Source organism: Oncorhynchus masou, chromosome 23, assembly GCF_036934945.1.
Source record: "Oncorhynchus masou masou isolate Uvic2021 chromosome 23, UVic_Omas_1.1, whole genome shotgun sequence".
Classification (NCBI taxonomy): Eukaryota; Metazoa; Chordata; class Actinopteri; order Salmoniformes; family Salmonidae; genus Oncorhynchus; species Oncorhynchus masou.
In genome coordinates this window covers 61,402,942-61,418,392 of record NC_088234.1, presented here as the reverse complement: position 1 = coordinate 61,418,392, position 15,451 = coordinate 61,402,942, and the positions used below count along the sequence as shown (strand labels likewise).

At 47.8% G+C, this 15,451-nt stretch overlaps 1 protein-coding gene across 2 annotated transcripts in view; it reads left to right on the top strand.

The window, feature by feature from the left end:
- The window catches only part of LOC135510051 (testican-2-like), a 99,500-nt gene that overhangs the window by 58,304 nt on the left and 25,745 nt on the right, over positions 1 to 15,451 (top strand). For both annotated transcript variants that reach the window (XM_064930848.1, XM_064930851.1), the window contains exon 3: positions 5,876 to 5,924. In XM_064930848.1, the coding sequence (XP_064786920.1) occupies positions 5,876 to 5,924 (49 nt within the window). The remainder of the gene's footprint in view (positions 1 to 5,875; positions 5,925 to 15,451) is intronic.

Below are 15,451 nucleotides of genomic sequence, written 5' to 3'. Positions count from 1 at the left end.
CTGGAACGTCAGAGGCAGCCGATTAATACAGTGCTGATATGATAGTAAATTCACAGTATAGGACTTACTTGGACATATTCATAGCGCTGTTCTTTAACCCTCTGTGTTTCTCTCAAATGGCACCCTGTAAACATGTTTCATCTGGATTCGCTTGTGCTGTAATACACGGTCCAATGTAGATCATCATCATTGAATTTTGTGTTGTCTGCAATTACGTGGTTCTGTATTTCTCCTAGTCTAATGGTATTGTTTGCCATCACCATGTTCACAATAGCGGTCTCCTGTTCTGGTGTGAACAGCCGGAGTCTTCCACCATGGCCTGGCCTTCTCTCAGTTCTGGTGTGAACAGCCGGTGTCTTCCAACATGGCCTGGCCTTCTCTCAGTTCTGGTGTGAACAGCCGGAGTCTTCCAACATGGCCTGGCCTTCTCTCAGTTCTGGTGTGAACAGACGGAGTCTTCCACCATGGCCTGGCCTTCTCTCAGTTCTGGTGTGAACAGACGGAGTCTTCCAACATGGCCTGGCCTTCTCTCAGTTCTGGTGTGAACAGCCGGAGTCTTCCAACATGGCCTGGCCTTCTCTCAGTTCTGGTGTGAACAGCCGGAGTCTTCCAACATGGCCTGGCCTTCTCAGTTCTGGTGTGAACAGCCGGAGTCTTCCAACATGGCCTGGCCTTCTCTCAGTTCTGGTGTGAACAGCCGGAGTCTTCCAACATGGCCTGGCCTTCTCTCAGTTCTGGTGTGAACAGCCGGAGTCTTCCACCATGGCCTGGCCTTCTCAGTTCTGGTGTGAACAGCCGGTGTCTTCCACCATGGCCTGGCCATCTCTCAGTTCTGGTGTGAACAGCCGGTGTCTTCCAACATGGCCTGGCCGACTCTCAGTTCTGGTGTGAACAGCCGGTGTCTTCCACCATGGCCTGGCCTTCTCTCAGTTCTGGTGTGAACAGCCAGTGTCTTCCACCATGGCCTGGCCTTCTCTCAGTTCTGGTGTGAACAGCCGGAGTCTTCCAACATGGCCTGGCCTTCTCTCAGTTCTGGTGTGAACAGCCGGTGTCTTCCACCATGGCCTGGCCTTCTCTCAGTTCTGGTGTGAACAGCCGGAGTCTTCCAACATGGCCTGGCCTTCTCTCAGTTCTGGTGTGAACAGCCGGAGTCTTCCAACATGGCCTGGCCTTCTCTCAGTTCTGGTGTGAACAGCCGGTGTCTTCCACCATGGCCTGGCCTTCTCTCAGTTCTGGTGTGAACAGCCGGAGTCTTCCAACATGGCCTGGCCATCTCTCAGTTCTGGTGTGAACAGCCGGTGTCTTCCAACATGGCCTGGCCGACTCTCAGTTCTGGTGTGAACAGCCGGTGTCTTCCACCATGGCCTGGCCTTCTCTCAGTTCTGGTGTGAACAGCCGGTGTCTTCCACCATGGCCTGGCCTTCTCTCAGTTCTGGTGTGAACAGCCGGAGTCTTCCAACATGGCCTGGCCTTCTCTCAGTTCTGGTGTGAACAGCCGGAGTCTTCCAACATGGCCTGGCCTTCTCTCAGTTCTGGTGTGAACAGCCGGAGTCTTCCAACATGGCCTGGCCTTCTCTCAGTTCTGGTGTGAACAGCCGGTGTCTTCCACCATGGCCTGGCCTTCTCTCAGTTCTGGTGTGAACAGCCGGTGTCTTCCAACATGGCCTGGCCTTCTCTCAGTTCTGGTGTGAACAGCCGGTGTCTTCCACCATGGCCTGGCCTTCTCTCAGTTCTGGTGTGAACAGCCGGAGTTCTCCAACATGGCCTGGCCGACTCTCAGTTCTGCAGAAGATCCACAAATATTATATGATTGGTTACAGTAAGCTAAAATAAATATTTTCTTTCAATATGAAATGACGTTACTGTAACATTGGCCTACTGATATGTCGGACTGCAGTAAACATACATAAAGAGAGACCTTACCGGTTCTCATTTCTGAATGTATGGATGATAGATACAACCGTGTAGCGGCGCAGGTTGGGCTGAGCTCTCTGCCTAGCCTCCCTCATACTCAATCCCTGGTTGAGCACATGGTCAACCAATGTGGCCCTGATCTCATCTGAGACAACTGTCCTTCCTTGTCCTCCTCTTACTCTCACTCCTTCACCTCTAGCTCTTGTGTGGCGGCAACCAGGTGAGAAGTACAAAGACAAGTGTGTCCTGCCTACAGTCAAGCATGGTGGTGGGAGTGTCATGGTCTGAGGCTGCATGAGTGTTGCCGGCACTGGGGATCTACAGTTCATTGAGGGAACCATGAATGCCAACATGTACTGTGACATACTTAAGCAGAGCATGAACACCTTCGTTCGGAGACTGGGCCGCAGGGCAGTATTCCAACATGATAATGATCCCAAACACACCTCCAAGGCGACCATTGCCTTGCTAAATTATTATTATTATTTTTAAATTTTACCTTTATTTTACTAGGCAAGTCAGTTAAGAACAAGTTCTTATTTTTAATGACGGCCTAGGAACAGTGGGTTAACTGCCTGTTCAGGGGCAGAACGTCAGATTTGTACCTTGTCAGCTGGGGGATTTGAACTTGCAACCTTTCGGTTACTAGTCCAACGCTCTAACCACTAGGCTACCCTGCCAACCCAGGAAGCTGAGGGTAAAGGTGATGGACTGGGCAAGCATGTCTCCAGACCTAAACCCTATTGAGCATCTGTGGGGCATCCTCAAACGGAAGGTGGAGGAGTGCAAGGTCTCTAACATCCACCAGCTCTGTGATGTGGTCATGGAGGAGTGGAAGAGGACTCCAGTGGCACAAGAGGGTTAAGGCAGTGCTAGAAAATGATGGTGGCCACACAAAATATTGACACTTTGGGCCCAATTTGGACATTTTCACTTATGGGTGAACTCACTTTTGTTGCCAGCGGTTTAGAAATGGCTGTGTGAGTTATTTTGAGGGGGCAGCAAATTTACACTGTTATACAAGCTGTACACTCACTACTTTACATTGTAGCAAAGTGTAATTTCTTCAGTGTTGTCACATGAAAAGATATACTCAAATATTTACAAAAATGTGAGTGGTGTACTCACTTTTATGATATACTGTGTGTGTGTGTGTGTGTGTGTGTGTGTGTATATACATTTACACCTGTGAGGAGTGGGTGTTGCCAATTGGTGTATAGAGCTTGACAATGCGAATGGCATTGCTTTCCAAAGGGACTGGAGAGATTTTAATTTTGAATGTTGTGCGTAATGTAGAGAACTGTGTGTAGTGTTTTGCAGAAAGTGTGATATAGAATTGAAAAATGAGTGCAAAGCAGGAATTGTGCTTGCAATTTTGCAGACTTGGTTTAGGGATTTGGTACATGAGTTTCAGGTTTCGGTGATTTGCGTTTAAAGTTCCAATTTTAGTGTGTAAACAATTGGGAAATACTGTAAGTTCAACTCCTAGTTTTGATTTACATTTAGTTCAGTTGTCAACTAACGTGAGTTCAACATGAAATCAACCAAACATTTTTCCCTGTCATTGGATTTAGTTGGGTGGGTGGGGGTGGGGGGGCGAAATTCCCTTAGGTTGATGACTTTTTGCAAATCCAATCTGTTTTCCACGTTGATTCATCGTGATCACATTTGGGTTGAAATGACATCGGTAAAACTATCTGTAGAGTTTAAAATGCGGAACACATTGAACTGTAGATTTTTCGGTACATGAAAACTTCATCAAAAAGTACATTTAGTGTGCACTACGTCATCACAACCTGATTTTTATCTGCAACAAGTCAGTTTGGTGGAAACACAACACTGATGGGGAGAATGTGCATAAAATATTTACCTCCATGAAAACAAGCCACCCTGGATGTAGAGAGAGGAAGGAGAGCAAGCAGAGACCCCAGGATGCCTTTATGAGTGAGTCACGCTTTATTGTTTCCTCCAGAGAGCTTCTTGGCACCCCCTCTTGCAGTACAGTAAGTGTTTATGGTGATGTATATCCTACGGAGTATACCACCGCTAAAGAGGCAGACCATATATTTCTCTAAATGGCTATTTACTGTTTTGAGGCCAAGCGATAGGCCGATGTCAGTATACTTAATTTCTTTGGGGTTTGCTATAGAGAATATCACAACCAAACGAATACAGGGACGATATCACAATGTAAATGTATGCTTATCTATTGATACTGGGAAAATATGACCTTTACCTCTATTGATACTGGGGAAATATGACCTTTACCTCTATTGATACTGGGGAAATATGACCTTTACCTCTATTGATACTGGGGAAATATGACCTTTACCTCTATTGATACTGGGGAAATATGACCTTTACCTCTATTGGTACTGGGGAAATATGACCTTTACCTCTATTGGTACTGGGGAAATATGACCTTTACCTCTATTGATACTGTGGAAATATGACTTTTACCTCTATTGGTACTGGGGAAATATGACCTTTACCTCTATTGGTACTGGGAAAATATGACCTTTACCTCTATTGGTACTGGGGAAATATGGCTTTTACCTCTTGATACTGGGGAAATATGACCTTTATCTCTATTGGTACTGGGGAAATATGACTTTTACCTCTTGATACTGGGGAAATATGACCTTTACCTCTATTGGTACTGGGGAAATATGGCTTTTACCTCTTGATACTGGGGAAATATGACCTTTATCTCTATTGGTACTGGGGAAATATGACCTTTACCTCTATTGGTACTGGGGAAATATAACTTTTACCTCTTGATACTGGGGAAATATGACTTTTACCTCTATTGGTACTGGGGAAATATGACCTTTACCTCTATTGGTACTGGGGAAATATGACCTTTACCTCTATTGGTACTGGGGAAATATGACTTTTACCTCTTGATACTGGGGAAATATGACCTTTATCTTTATTGGTACTGGGGAAATATGACCTTTACTTCTATTGGTACTGGGGAAATATGACATTTTCCTTTTTTTCTGCTGTGCATTCCATGTATGAGTATAAAACAGTCTTATATTGTGTTTTTTGTTGTTATTGCATAATCAATTATATGTTAATTCACTGCGAGCTAAAGCTCTTTGCTATTCATTGTGTCTCTGTGGAGACCATCAATCAAGAGACGCTGTATATTGAACATGGTGATAAATGTTGATGAATACACCTCAGTATATCTGATGTTACATCCTTTAACTATCCCTCTTCTTCTTCTCCTCTGCCTCTCGTTCTACCAGGAAGTAGAGGTCAGTTTATTTCTTCATCTATATTCTACCCATCCCTTTTTCTTTGATGTCTTTTTTGAATGCTTGTAACTCATGTTCATTGTCTCTGTTTCTCTCTTTATTGCCATTTACACTCTCTCTACCCACCCACCCTAACCTCTCTTTCTTATATATACTGTACATCTCTCTCCCTCTCCCTCTCACTTTCATATATCTCGCTCTTCTTTCTCTTCTCTCTCTCTCTCTCTCAACTTGTCCATTTTAATGAGAACGATTAATGTTCTAATTAAGAATAAAAAGTAACAAATACAATTGAAAGACCGGTCGTATGTTCCACAAACGGCGCTTCAGTCCCTATATAGTGCACTACTTTTGACCAGAGCATATAGAGTAAGTAGTGCACTCTATAGGGAATAGGGTGCCATTTGGAACACAAATTCTTTGCAAGATATTTCTGGTGCAGTACTATAGTAAGCCATGCTGTTTGTTAGATCCCCATGCAGACTCATCTGGACCCACAGTGTCTGTGGCCAAAATGCCACCCTATTCCCTTTATAGTGCACTTCTTTTGACCAGGGTCCATAGGGCTGTGGTTAAAAGTAGTGCACTATATAGGCAATAGGGTGCTATTTTGGACGTAACCAGTGACTCACTCACTCAGTTAATCATGATGCTTCTTTTGCTGTGGGTTAACCTGGATCTCTCTGTCTCTGCAGGATGACTATGTGAGGACCTGGGATGAGAATCAGGGAGGCTCTAATGAAAGTAAGCCCCCCCTCAGTTCTTTAACATACTGTATATTATACATCTATTGTACTGGTGTAGGATCTTAATTAGAGACAGTTTGCTACAGCAGGAAAATAATCAACTTTACTTAGGAAGATTCAGCACCATCACTTTTGAGAAATAACCTGAGTGATCATGTTATCCATTATATTTACCTCAATTTCATCAAGTGGTTAGTTGATCGATAAAACATTCTCATAGGAAACAAAAACCGAGTTCTTGAAAGCTGACTAAATCAGTATATAGCTAGCTAGCCATCCATCTGAGGGACAAGTCGGCAACATCGCAGGGATCTTTGCCAGGCCAGGAATTAGGGGTTGACGATCACTTGGTTTATCAGACACGACAATGTCCATTAGAATGAGAGTGCACCCAGATGTGCTTCAGCCCAGGTCACATAAAAAGGTAACCAAAAGGTGCACAACTGAGGTATCACACACTACACTGGTGTTTTAGACAAGGCAAGATACATGTTTGTTTACAATCCAATTTGTATTCTAAGGTCAGATGCTGTACACACGTGACCTCAGTGAAAACGTAAAGTGATGTTAGAGATGTTAGCTCGCTGTAACAGCAGCCGTCTGACTGTATCTTTCTCCCTGAGGAGGTTCTGAGCTCTGCTGTCGACCAACCACCAATCAACATTGAGTAGCCTAGCCTGTCTTCTCTTCTCTGCTCTCCTCTTCTCTGTCTTTAATTGAGCCACAGGCCGATGGAGTCATGACCTCCAGGCTGCATTCCAAATGGAACCCTATTCCCTATAATGGTGCACTACCTTTATATTAAACTGTATATGAAAAATAGTGCCATTTGGAACACAAGCTTGAAGTTGTGTCCATGACCATTGTGTCTTGATTTGTAGCTCAAATAAAGTGTTGGGAATAGAATGGCTGAGTCCATTAGTACTGCTATATCTCCCCAAGCTTAATTAGCGGGTAATTATGACTTCTTGTAGAGGTCTGGAGAGAGAGGGGGAGAGGGGGAGAGAGGGGATGAGGGGGAGGGAGTGTTTATACTTTCTACTATTGTGTTTTCTTGCTAGAGTCCATTTTGTGACATTGTATTTTATAATATTGTCAATAATTGAAATATCAAACAATGCTGTAGGAATTGTTGGAGCTCTCAACTTTAATAGAACTGATCTCTCTCTCTCTCGCGCTCCTCTGAGGGACCCCAGTGTTGAGGATCAGCGTGGCAGACGTGTTGTTGCCTATCCTTATCACCTGGGGGCGGCCCGTCAGGAAGTCCAGGATCCAGTTGCAGAGGGAGGTGTTTAGTCACAGGGTCCTTAGCTTAGTGATGAGCTTTGAGGGTACTATGGTGTTGAACGCTGAGCTGTAGTCAATGAATAGCATTCTCACATAGGTGTTCCTTTTGTCCAGGTGGAAAAGGGCAGTGTGGAGTGCAATAGAGATTTCATCATCTGTGGATCTGTTAGGGCGGTATGTAAATAGAAGCGGGTCTAGGTTTTCTGGATAATGTTGTTGATGTGAGCCATGACCAGCCTTTCGCACAGGGACTATGATGGTCTGCTTAAAACATGTTGGTATTAGACTTGGACAGGAAGAGGTTGAAAATGTCAGTGAAGACCCTTGCCAGTTGGTTAGTGCATGCTCGCAGTACACATTCTGCTAATCCTTCTGGCCCTGCGGCCTTGTGAATGTTGACCTGTTTAAAGGCGCTCCGACACATTCCAAGATCGCATAGCAGTTCAGACATCTTTGTCTTGTCGTGTCCGTGTATATATCTTTTTCCCTCCTTCGTATATATTTCCTATATATTTCATATATTTTTAACCTCAGTTTCAACAATGCTCTCCTGCAACCCGCCTCACCCACTTCAAATCAAAGGGTTAGCGTTAGGAATAAATAAAACAAGAGTAAAAAGACATTTGAAAATAACAGTAGCAAGGCTGGTTAGTCAGCTTTGCTACTGTTATTTTCCACCATAATTTGCAAATAAATTCATTAATAATCCTACAATGTGATTTTCTGGATTTCTTTTCTCATTTTGTCTGTCATAGTTGAAGTGTACCTATGATGAAAATTACAGGCCTCTCTCATCTTTTTAAGTGGGAGAACTTGCACAATTGGTGGCTGACTAAATACTTTTTTTGCATCACTGTATATGATGAACAGAGAGTAGCAGTAGCGTAAAAGATGGGTTGGTGGGTGATGGGTGGTGGGACACAATGCAGATAGCCCGGTTAGCTGATGTGCGGGAGCACTGGTTGGTCGGGCCAATTGAGGTAGTATGTACATGAATGTATAGTTAAAGTGACTAGTTAAAGATAAACATAGCGTAGCAGCAGCGTAAAAGAGGGGTTGGGGGGGCACACAATGCAAATAGTCCAGGAGTCTTATGGCTTGTGGGTAAAAACTGTTGAGAAGCCTTTTTGTCCTAGACTTGGCACTCCGGTACCGCTTGCCATGCGGTAGTAGAGAGAACAGTCTATGGCTGGGGTCTTTGACAATTTTCAGGGCCTTCCTCTGACACTGCCTGGTGTAGAGGTCCTGGATGGCAGGCAGCTTTGCCCCAGTGATGTACTGGGCCTTACCCACTACCCTCTGAAGTGCCTTGTGGTCGGAGGCTGAGCAATTGCCGTACCAGGCAGTGATGCAACCGGTCAGGATGCTCTCGATGTTGCAGCTGTAGAACCTTTTGAGGATCTCAGAAATGTTTAGTTTCCTGAGGGCGAATATGCTTTGTCGTGCCCTCTTCATGACTGTCTTGGTATAATCCATATAATCAAATCAAACTTTATTTGCCACATGCGCCGAATACAACAAGTGTAGACTTTACCGTGAAATGCTTACTTACAAGCCCTTAACCAACAATGCAGCTCAAGAAGAAGAAAATATTTACCAAGTAGGCTAAAATAAAAAGTAATAATAAAAAGTAACACAATAAGACTAACAATAACGAGTCTATATACAAGGGGCACCGGTACCGAGTCAGTGTGCAGAGGTACAGGCTAGTTGAGGTATAGCCTATCTATGTCCTGGAAAAAGCAATATGCGATAGCTCTGATGACATTAGTAGCAGAGAGTTTGTAAACAGAGGATGAGAGATGATGATGACTGAGTTGAGCTCACCGTTCTCCAGTCCCAATCTCCAGGGATTAGCCTGGTGATAATCTGGATTAGGTTGGATTACCGCATGCAGTGCCTAATAAGGAGAGTTAATAGCAGCACACTCTTATGACATAACAAGGATAGAGAAGGAGAGAGAGAAGTAAGTGGTGAGAGATGATGTGAAGAAGATGCATCGAGAGAAGGGGGGTGAAGGGTGGAAGACTGGGGAGAGAAGAGAAGAGAGACATAGATAAAAGACAGATAAGAGGCGGAGGGAGACGGAAAAAGACAGTAGAGGCGGAGGGAGACGGATAAAGACAGTGGAGGCGGAGGGCGACGGATAAAGACAGTGGAGGCGGAGGGCGACGGATAAAGACAGTGGAGGCGGAGGGCGACGGATAAAGACAGTGGAGGCGGAGGGCGACGGATAAAGACAGTGGAGGCGGAGGGCGACGGATAAAGACAGTGGAGGCGGAGGGCGACGGATAAAGACAGTGGAGGCGGAGGGCGACGGATAAAGACAGTGGAGGCGGAGGACGACGGATAAAGACAGTGGAGGCGGAGGGCGACGGATAAAGACAGTGGAGGCGGAGGGCGACGGATAAAGACAGTGGAGGCGGAGGGCGACGGATAAAGACAGTGGAGGCGGAGGGCGACGGATAAAGACAGTGGAGGCGGAGGGCGACGGATAAAGGGAGTGGAGGCGGAGGGCGACGGATAAAGGGAGTGGAGGCGGAGGGCGACGGATAAAGGGAGTGGAGGCGGAGGGCGACGGATAAAGGGAGTGGAGGCGGAGGGCGACGGATAAAGGGAGTGGAGGCGGAGGGAGACGGATAAAGGGAGTGGAGGCGGAGGGAGACGGATAAAGGGAGTGGAGGCGGAGGGCGACGGATAAAGACAGTGGAGGCGGAGGGCGACGGATAAAGACAGTGGAGGCGGAGGGAGACGGATAAAGGGAGTGGAGGCGGATAAAGGGAGTGGAGGCGGAGGGAGACGGATAAAGGGAGTGGAGGCGGAGGGAGACGGATAAAGGGAGTGGAGGCGGAGGGAGACGGATAAAGGGAGTGGAGGCGGAGGGAGACGGATAAAGGGAGTGGAGGCGGATAAAGGGAGTGGAGGCGGAGGGCGACGGATAAAGACAGTGGAGGCGGAGGGCGACGGACAAAGGGAGTGGAGGCGGAGGCCGACGGATAAGGACAGTGGAGGCGGAGGGCGACGGACAAGGACAGTGGAGGCGGAGGGCGACGGACAAAGGGAGTGGAGGCGGAGGGCGACGGGTAAAGGGAGTGGAGGCGGAGGGCGACGGGTAAAGGGAGTGGAGGCGGAGGGCGACGGATAAAGGGAGTGGAGGCGGAGGGCGACGGACAAGGACAGTGGAGGCGGAGGGCGACGGACAAAGGGAGGGAGGCGGAGGGCGACGACGGGTAAAGGGAGTGGAGGCGGAGGGCGACGGGTAAAGGGAGTGGAGGCGGAGGGCGACGGATAAAGGGAGTGGAGGCGGAGGGCGACGGGTAAAGGGAGTGGAGGCGGAGGGCGACGGGTAAAGGGAGTGGAGGCGGACGGCGACGGGTAAAGGGAGTGGAGGCGGAGGGCGACGGGTAAAGGGAGTGGAGGCGGAGGGCGACGGGTAAAGGGAGTGGAGGCGGAGGGCGACGGATAAAGGGAGTGGAGGCGGAGGGCGACGGATGAAGGGAGTGGAGGCGGAGGGCGACGGATAAAGGGAGTGGAGGCGGAGGGCGACGGATAAAGGGAGTGGAGGCGGAGGGCGACGGATAAAGACAGTGGAGGCGGAGGGCGACGGATAAAGACAGTGGAGGCGGATAAAGGGAGTGGACGCGGAGGGAGACGGATAAAGGGAGTGGAGGCGGAGGGAGACGGATAAAGGGAGTGGAGGCGGAGGGAGACGGATAAAGGGAGTGGAGGCGGAGGGAGACGGATAAAGGGAGTGGAGGCGGAGGGAGACGGATAAAGACAGAGGAGGGAGACGGATAAAGACAGCGGAGGGAGACGGATAAAGACAGCGGAGGTGGAGGGAGACGGATAAAGACAGCGGAGGGAGACGGATAAAGACAGCGAAGGGAGACGGATAAAGACAGCGGAGGCGGAGGGAGACGGATAAAGACAGCGGAGGCGGAGGGAGACGGATAAAGACAGCGGAGGCGGAGGGAGACGGATGAAGACTGCGGAGGCGGAGGGAGATGGATCCCCACAGGCAGGCGTTCTAGAGTGGAGGAGGAGGAGGGAGACAGATAAAGGGAGTGGAGGCAGAGGGAGACGGATAAAGGGAGTGGAGGCGGAGGGAGACGGATAAAGGGAGTGGAGGCGGAGGGAGACGGATAAAGGGAGTGGAGGCGGAGGGAGACGGATAAAGGGAGTGGAGGCAGAGGGCGACGGATAAAGACAGTGGAGGCGGAGGGCGACGGATAAAGACAATGGAGGCGGAGGGCGACGGATCAAGACAGTGGAGGCGGAGGGCGACGGATCAAGACAGTGGAGGCGGAGGGCGACGGATAAAGACAGTGGAGGCGTAGGGCGACGGACAAGGACAGTGGAGGCGTAGGGCGACGGATAAAGGGAGTGGAGGCGGAGGGAGACGGATAAAGGGAGTGAAGGCGGAGGGAGACGGATAAAGACAGTGGAGGCGGATGGAGACGGATAAAGGGAGTGGAGGCGGATAAAGGGAGTGGAGGCGGAGGGAGACGGATAAAGGGAGTGGAGGCGGATAAAGGGAGCGGAGGCGGAGGGAGACGGATCAAGACAGCGGAGGCGGAGGGAGACGGATCAAGGGAGCGGAGGCGGAGGGAGACGGATCAAGACAGCGGAGGCGGAGGGAGACGGATCAAGACAGCGGAGGCGGAGGGAGACGGATCAAGACAGCGGAGGCGGAGGGAGACGGATAAAGACAGCGGAGGCGGAGGGAGACGGATAAAGACAGCGGAGGCGGAGGGAGGCGGAGGGAGGCGGAGGGAGACGGATAAAGACAGCGGAAGCGGAGGGAGATTGATAAAGACAGTGGAGGCGGAGGGCGACGGATAAAGACAGTGGAGGCGGAGGGAGACGGATAAAGGGAGTGGAGGCGGATAAAGGGAGTGGAGGCGGAGGGAGACGGATAAAGGGAGTGGAGGCGGATAAAGGGAGTGGAGGCGGAGGGAGACGGATAAAGGGAGTGGAGGCGGAGGGAGACGGATAAAGGGAGTGGAGGCGGAGGGAGACGGATAAGGGGAGTGGAGGTGGAGGGAGACGGATAAAGAGAGTGGAGGCGGAGGGAGACGGATCAAGACAGCGGAGGCGGAGGGAGACGGATAAAGACAGCGGAGGCGGAGGGAGACGGATAAAGACAGCGGAGGCGGAGGGAGACGGATAAAGACAGCGGAGGCGGAGGGAGACGGATAAAGACAGCGGAGGCGGAGGGAGACGGATAAAGACAGCGGAGGGAGACGGATAAAGACTGCGGAGGGAGACGGATAAAGACAGCGGAGGCGGAGGGAGACGGATAAAGACAGCGGAGGCGGAGGGAGACGGATAAAGACTGCGGAGGCGGAGGGAGATGGATCCCCACAGGCAGGCGTTCTAGAGTGGAGGAGGGAGACGGATAAAGACAGTGGAGACGGATAAAGACAGTAGATGCGGAGGGAGACGGATAAAGACAGCTACAAATCACATACATCTTTCAAACCAAGACATTTTTCCACAAACTTTAGCATACCGTCAACATTTTGCCAATTTTTCTTGATATCAAAGCCTGTACTTTTATTTCCTCCAACTGACCTTGCTGGTTGAGAATGCCAAGATTGTGCAAACTGTCATCAAGGTCAAGGGTGGCTAATTTGAAGAATCTAAAATCTAAAATGTATTTTGATTTGTTTAACACTTTTTTTTGGTTACTACGTGATTCAATATGTTATTTCATTATTTTGACATCTTCACTATTCTACATTGTAGAAAATAGTAAAAATTAAAGAAAAACCCTTGAATGAGTCGGCGTGTCCAAACTTTTGACTGGTACTGTATATGTAACCAGGTCAAAAATCCCAACATATGGATCGCAATGCTCCCAAGTAGGGAAATGGAGCCTGCATGAAGAGCCCTGTGGCTTCAGGCTATTTGGCGTGGGAAATGTGGGGACCCGGTATCCAAGTATGCCACAACTATGTGTGTGGAAAACATTTAATCACAAGTAAGACATTTAACTTGTTTAGTAGAAGCAGACAACAAGACAATTGAGTTTAAAAAGGGTCAAGTTTTTGCTGTGAGGTAATGGGGTGACCTAGGTAACCACAGGTTGTTTTCCCCACAGGCAGGCGTTCTATCTAATACGGACTGGGATTATAAAAGACGAATGCCAACAAGAATGTGGTAAAACTTTGGCTGTTTGAAAGGAAACCATATTAACAAAAATCCCCCAAAATATTCACACAACATACCGCAAAGCCTATGTGAAAAGTGTAACAGTAAGACCCGCAGCTCATAGAGCCTGTTGCTATGGAGACATCATCATTGTGGTGCAGGCAATTCTTTAATCCATGGGAGCCTGTTAACACTGGGCTAACCACCTTATGCTATTATACAACACACAACACAACACCAAGCCTTTCAGCACAAGTGTTGTGGCTGCTGCTATAACAACAACATTTATTTACAATGTTTTCTATGAACCTGGATTGTGTATTTTCTATTTGCATTTATTTCCTTTCTCTTCTTATTTCTTTAGCTGAGGTTAAATCCTCTAAAGAAGTCAACAGACGGTTATGCAGTCAACTGTAGGGCAAAGGCACTAGTCAGACAAATAGATCTGTCTTTCTTTTTTCCTTCTCTCTCTAAGGGCCAAGTTGGCAGGCAGCCTGCTCTGTTCTGATTCTGCTGATGCATTAGTGTGAATTAGCTGTGGGTCGAAGCATCAAACCAGCCTGAAGGAGAGAGGAACAGCGGGAAAGAGAGCAAGAGAGAGGAGAGGGAGAGACAGAGAGAGAGAAAGAGAGAGAGGAGAGGCAGAGAGAGAAAAATAATACAAGGGAGGTTTGAGGGACAGAGAGATAGATACACAATCAATGCCAGAAGCAGAGTGTGTAGCTGACAAATGGAGAAAGACCAGTTGATGAAAGGGTGATGATCAGGCTGGATCATTACCATGACTCTTTTTTGGGGGGGGAGGCGCTGTCGTGTGTGTGCATGCGCACAACAGACCCGTGGCTGACGAAGGGGGGTGGATTGTTTTTGGATTTGATTTTCAAACCTGATATCTGTGGGTTTGCTATGATAATCCGCTGATGATCTCTGTATTACTGATTTAGTCTTCTTCATCCTACACTGCCATGCCATAACATGAGATGATACCTGTCACCGCAGACCTAGATACCATACAAGAGGACTATACATGTGAATACAACATGTCTCTGTGCATCACAATATCTGTTCCAGTAGTGCCTTAAGAGCTGCTTTGAAATAGAATGAGAACAGAGATTCTGTCAGGAGTATTCTTGACATTGAGAATGAATAATAATGTCAACGAGCACTGCACAGCTGTTTAGAATTTATTTAATTTATTTATTTATCCGTTATTTTACCAGGTAAGTTGACTGAGAACACGTTCTCATTTGCAGCAACGACCTGGGGAATAGTTACAGGGGAGAGGAGGGGGGATGGATGAGCCAATTGTAAACTGGGGATTATTTGGTGACTGTGATGGTTTGAGGGCCAGATTGGGAATTTAGCCAGGACACCGGGGTTAACACCCCTACTCTTACGATAAGTGCCATGGGATCTTTAATGACCTCAGAGAGTCAGGACACCCGTTTAACGTCCCACCCGAGAGACGGCACCCTACACAGGGCAGTGTCCCCAATCACTGCCCTGGAGCATTGGGATATTTTTTAGACCAGTGGAAAGAGTGCCTCCTACTGGCCCTCCAACACCACTTCCAGCAGCATCTGGTCTCCCATCCAAGGACTGACCAGTACCAACCCTGCTTAGCTTCAAAAGCAAGCCAGCAGTGGTAATAACTAACTCTTCATCAAGCTTTGATCATTTCAATCAACTGTGTGTGTAGTGCTTTCGCCCTAACAGGGCATTTGCAATATTTTCCATTCACAGATTCTTCAATACCATACTTCTCCCGTCTGCAAACATTTGACACATGACCAAATCTTTCACAATTCCCACACTGTAATGGTTTGTGCAGAACTGCATATTAATGCCCATAATTTTGTTGGACTAGCAGGTGTCCCCATACATTTGGTCTTGTAGTGTATCAACAGAGAAACACTTTTTAACCACATTTTACTATCCATTTAATGGTATGTATTAATAAGCCTAAACAACAAGGATATTGATGGAGAATGTTGGATGCCATCTTGCAAAAGGTTAGGTTGACCTAATACTGCCTGCAAGAGATTGTTCCAGAAAGGCTATTCATTCTGCAAGAGATGCACTAGA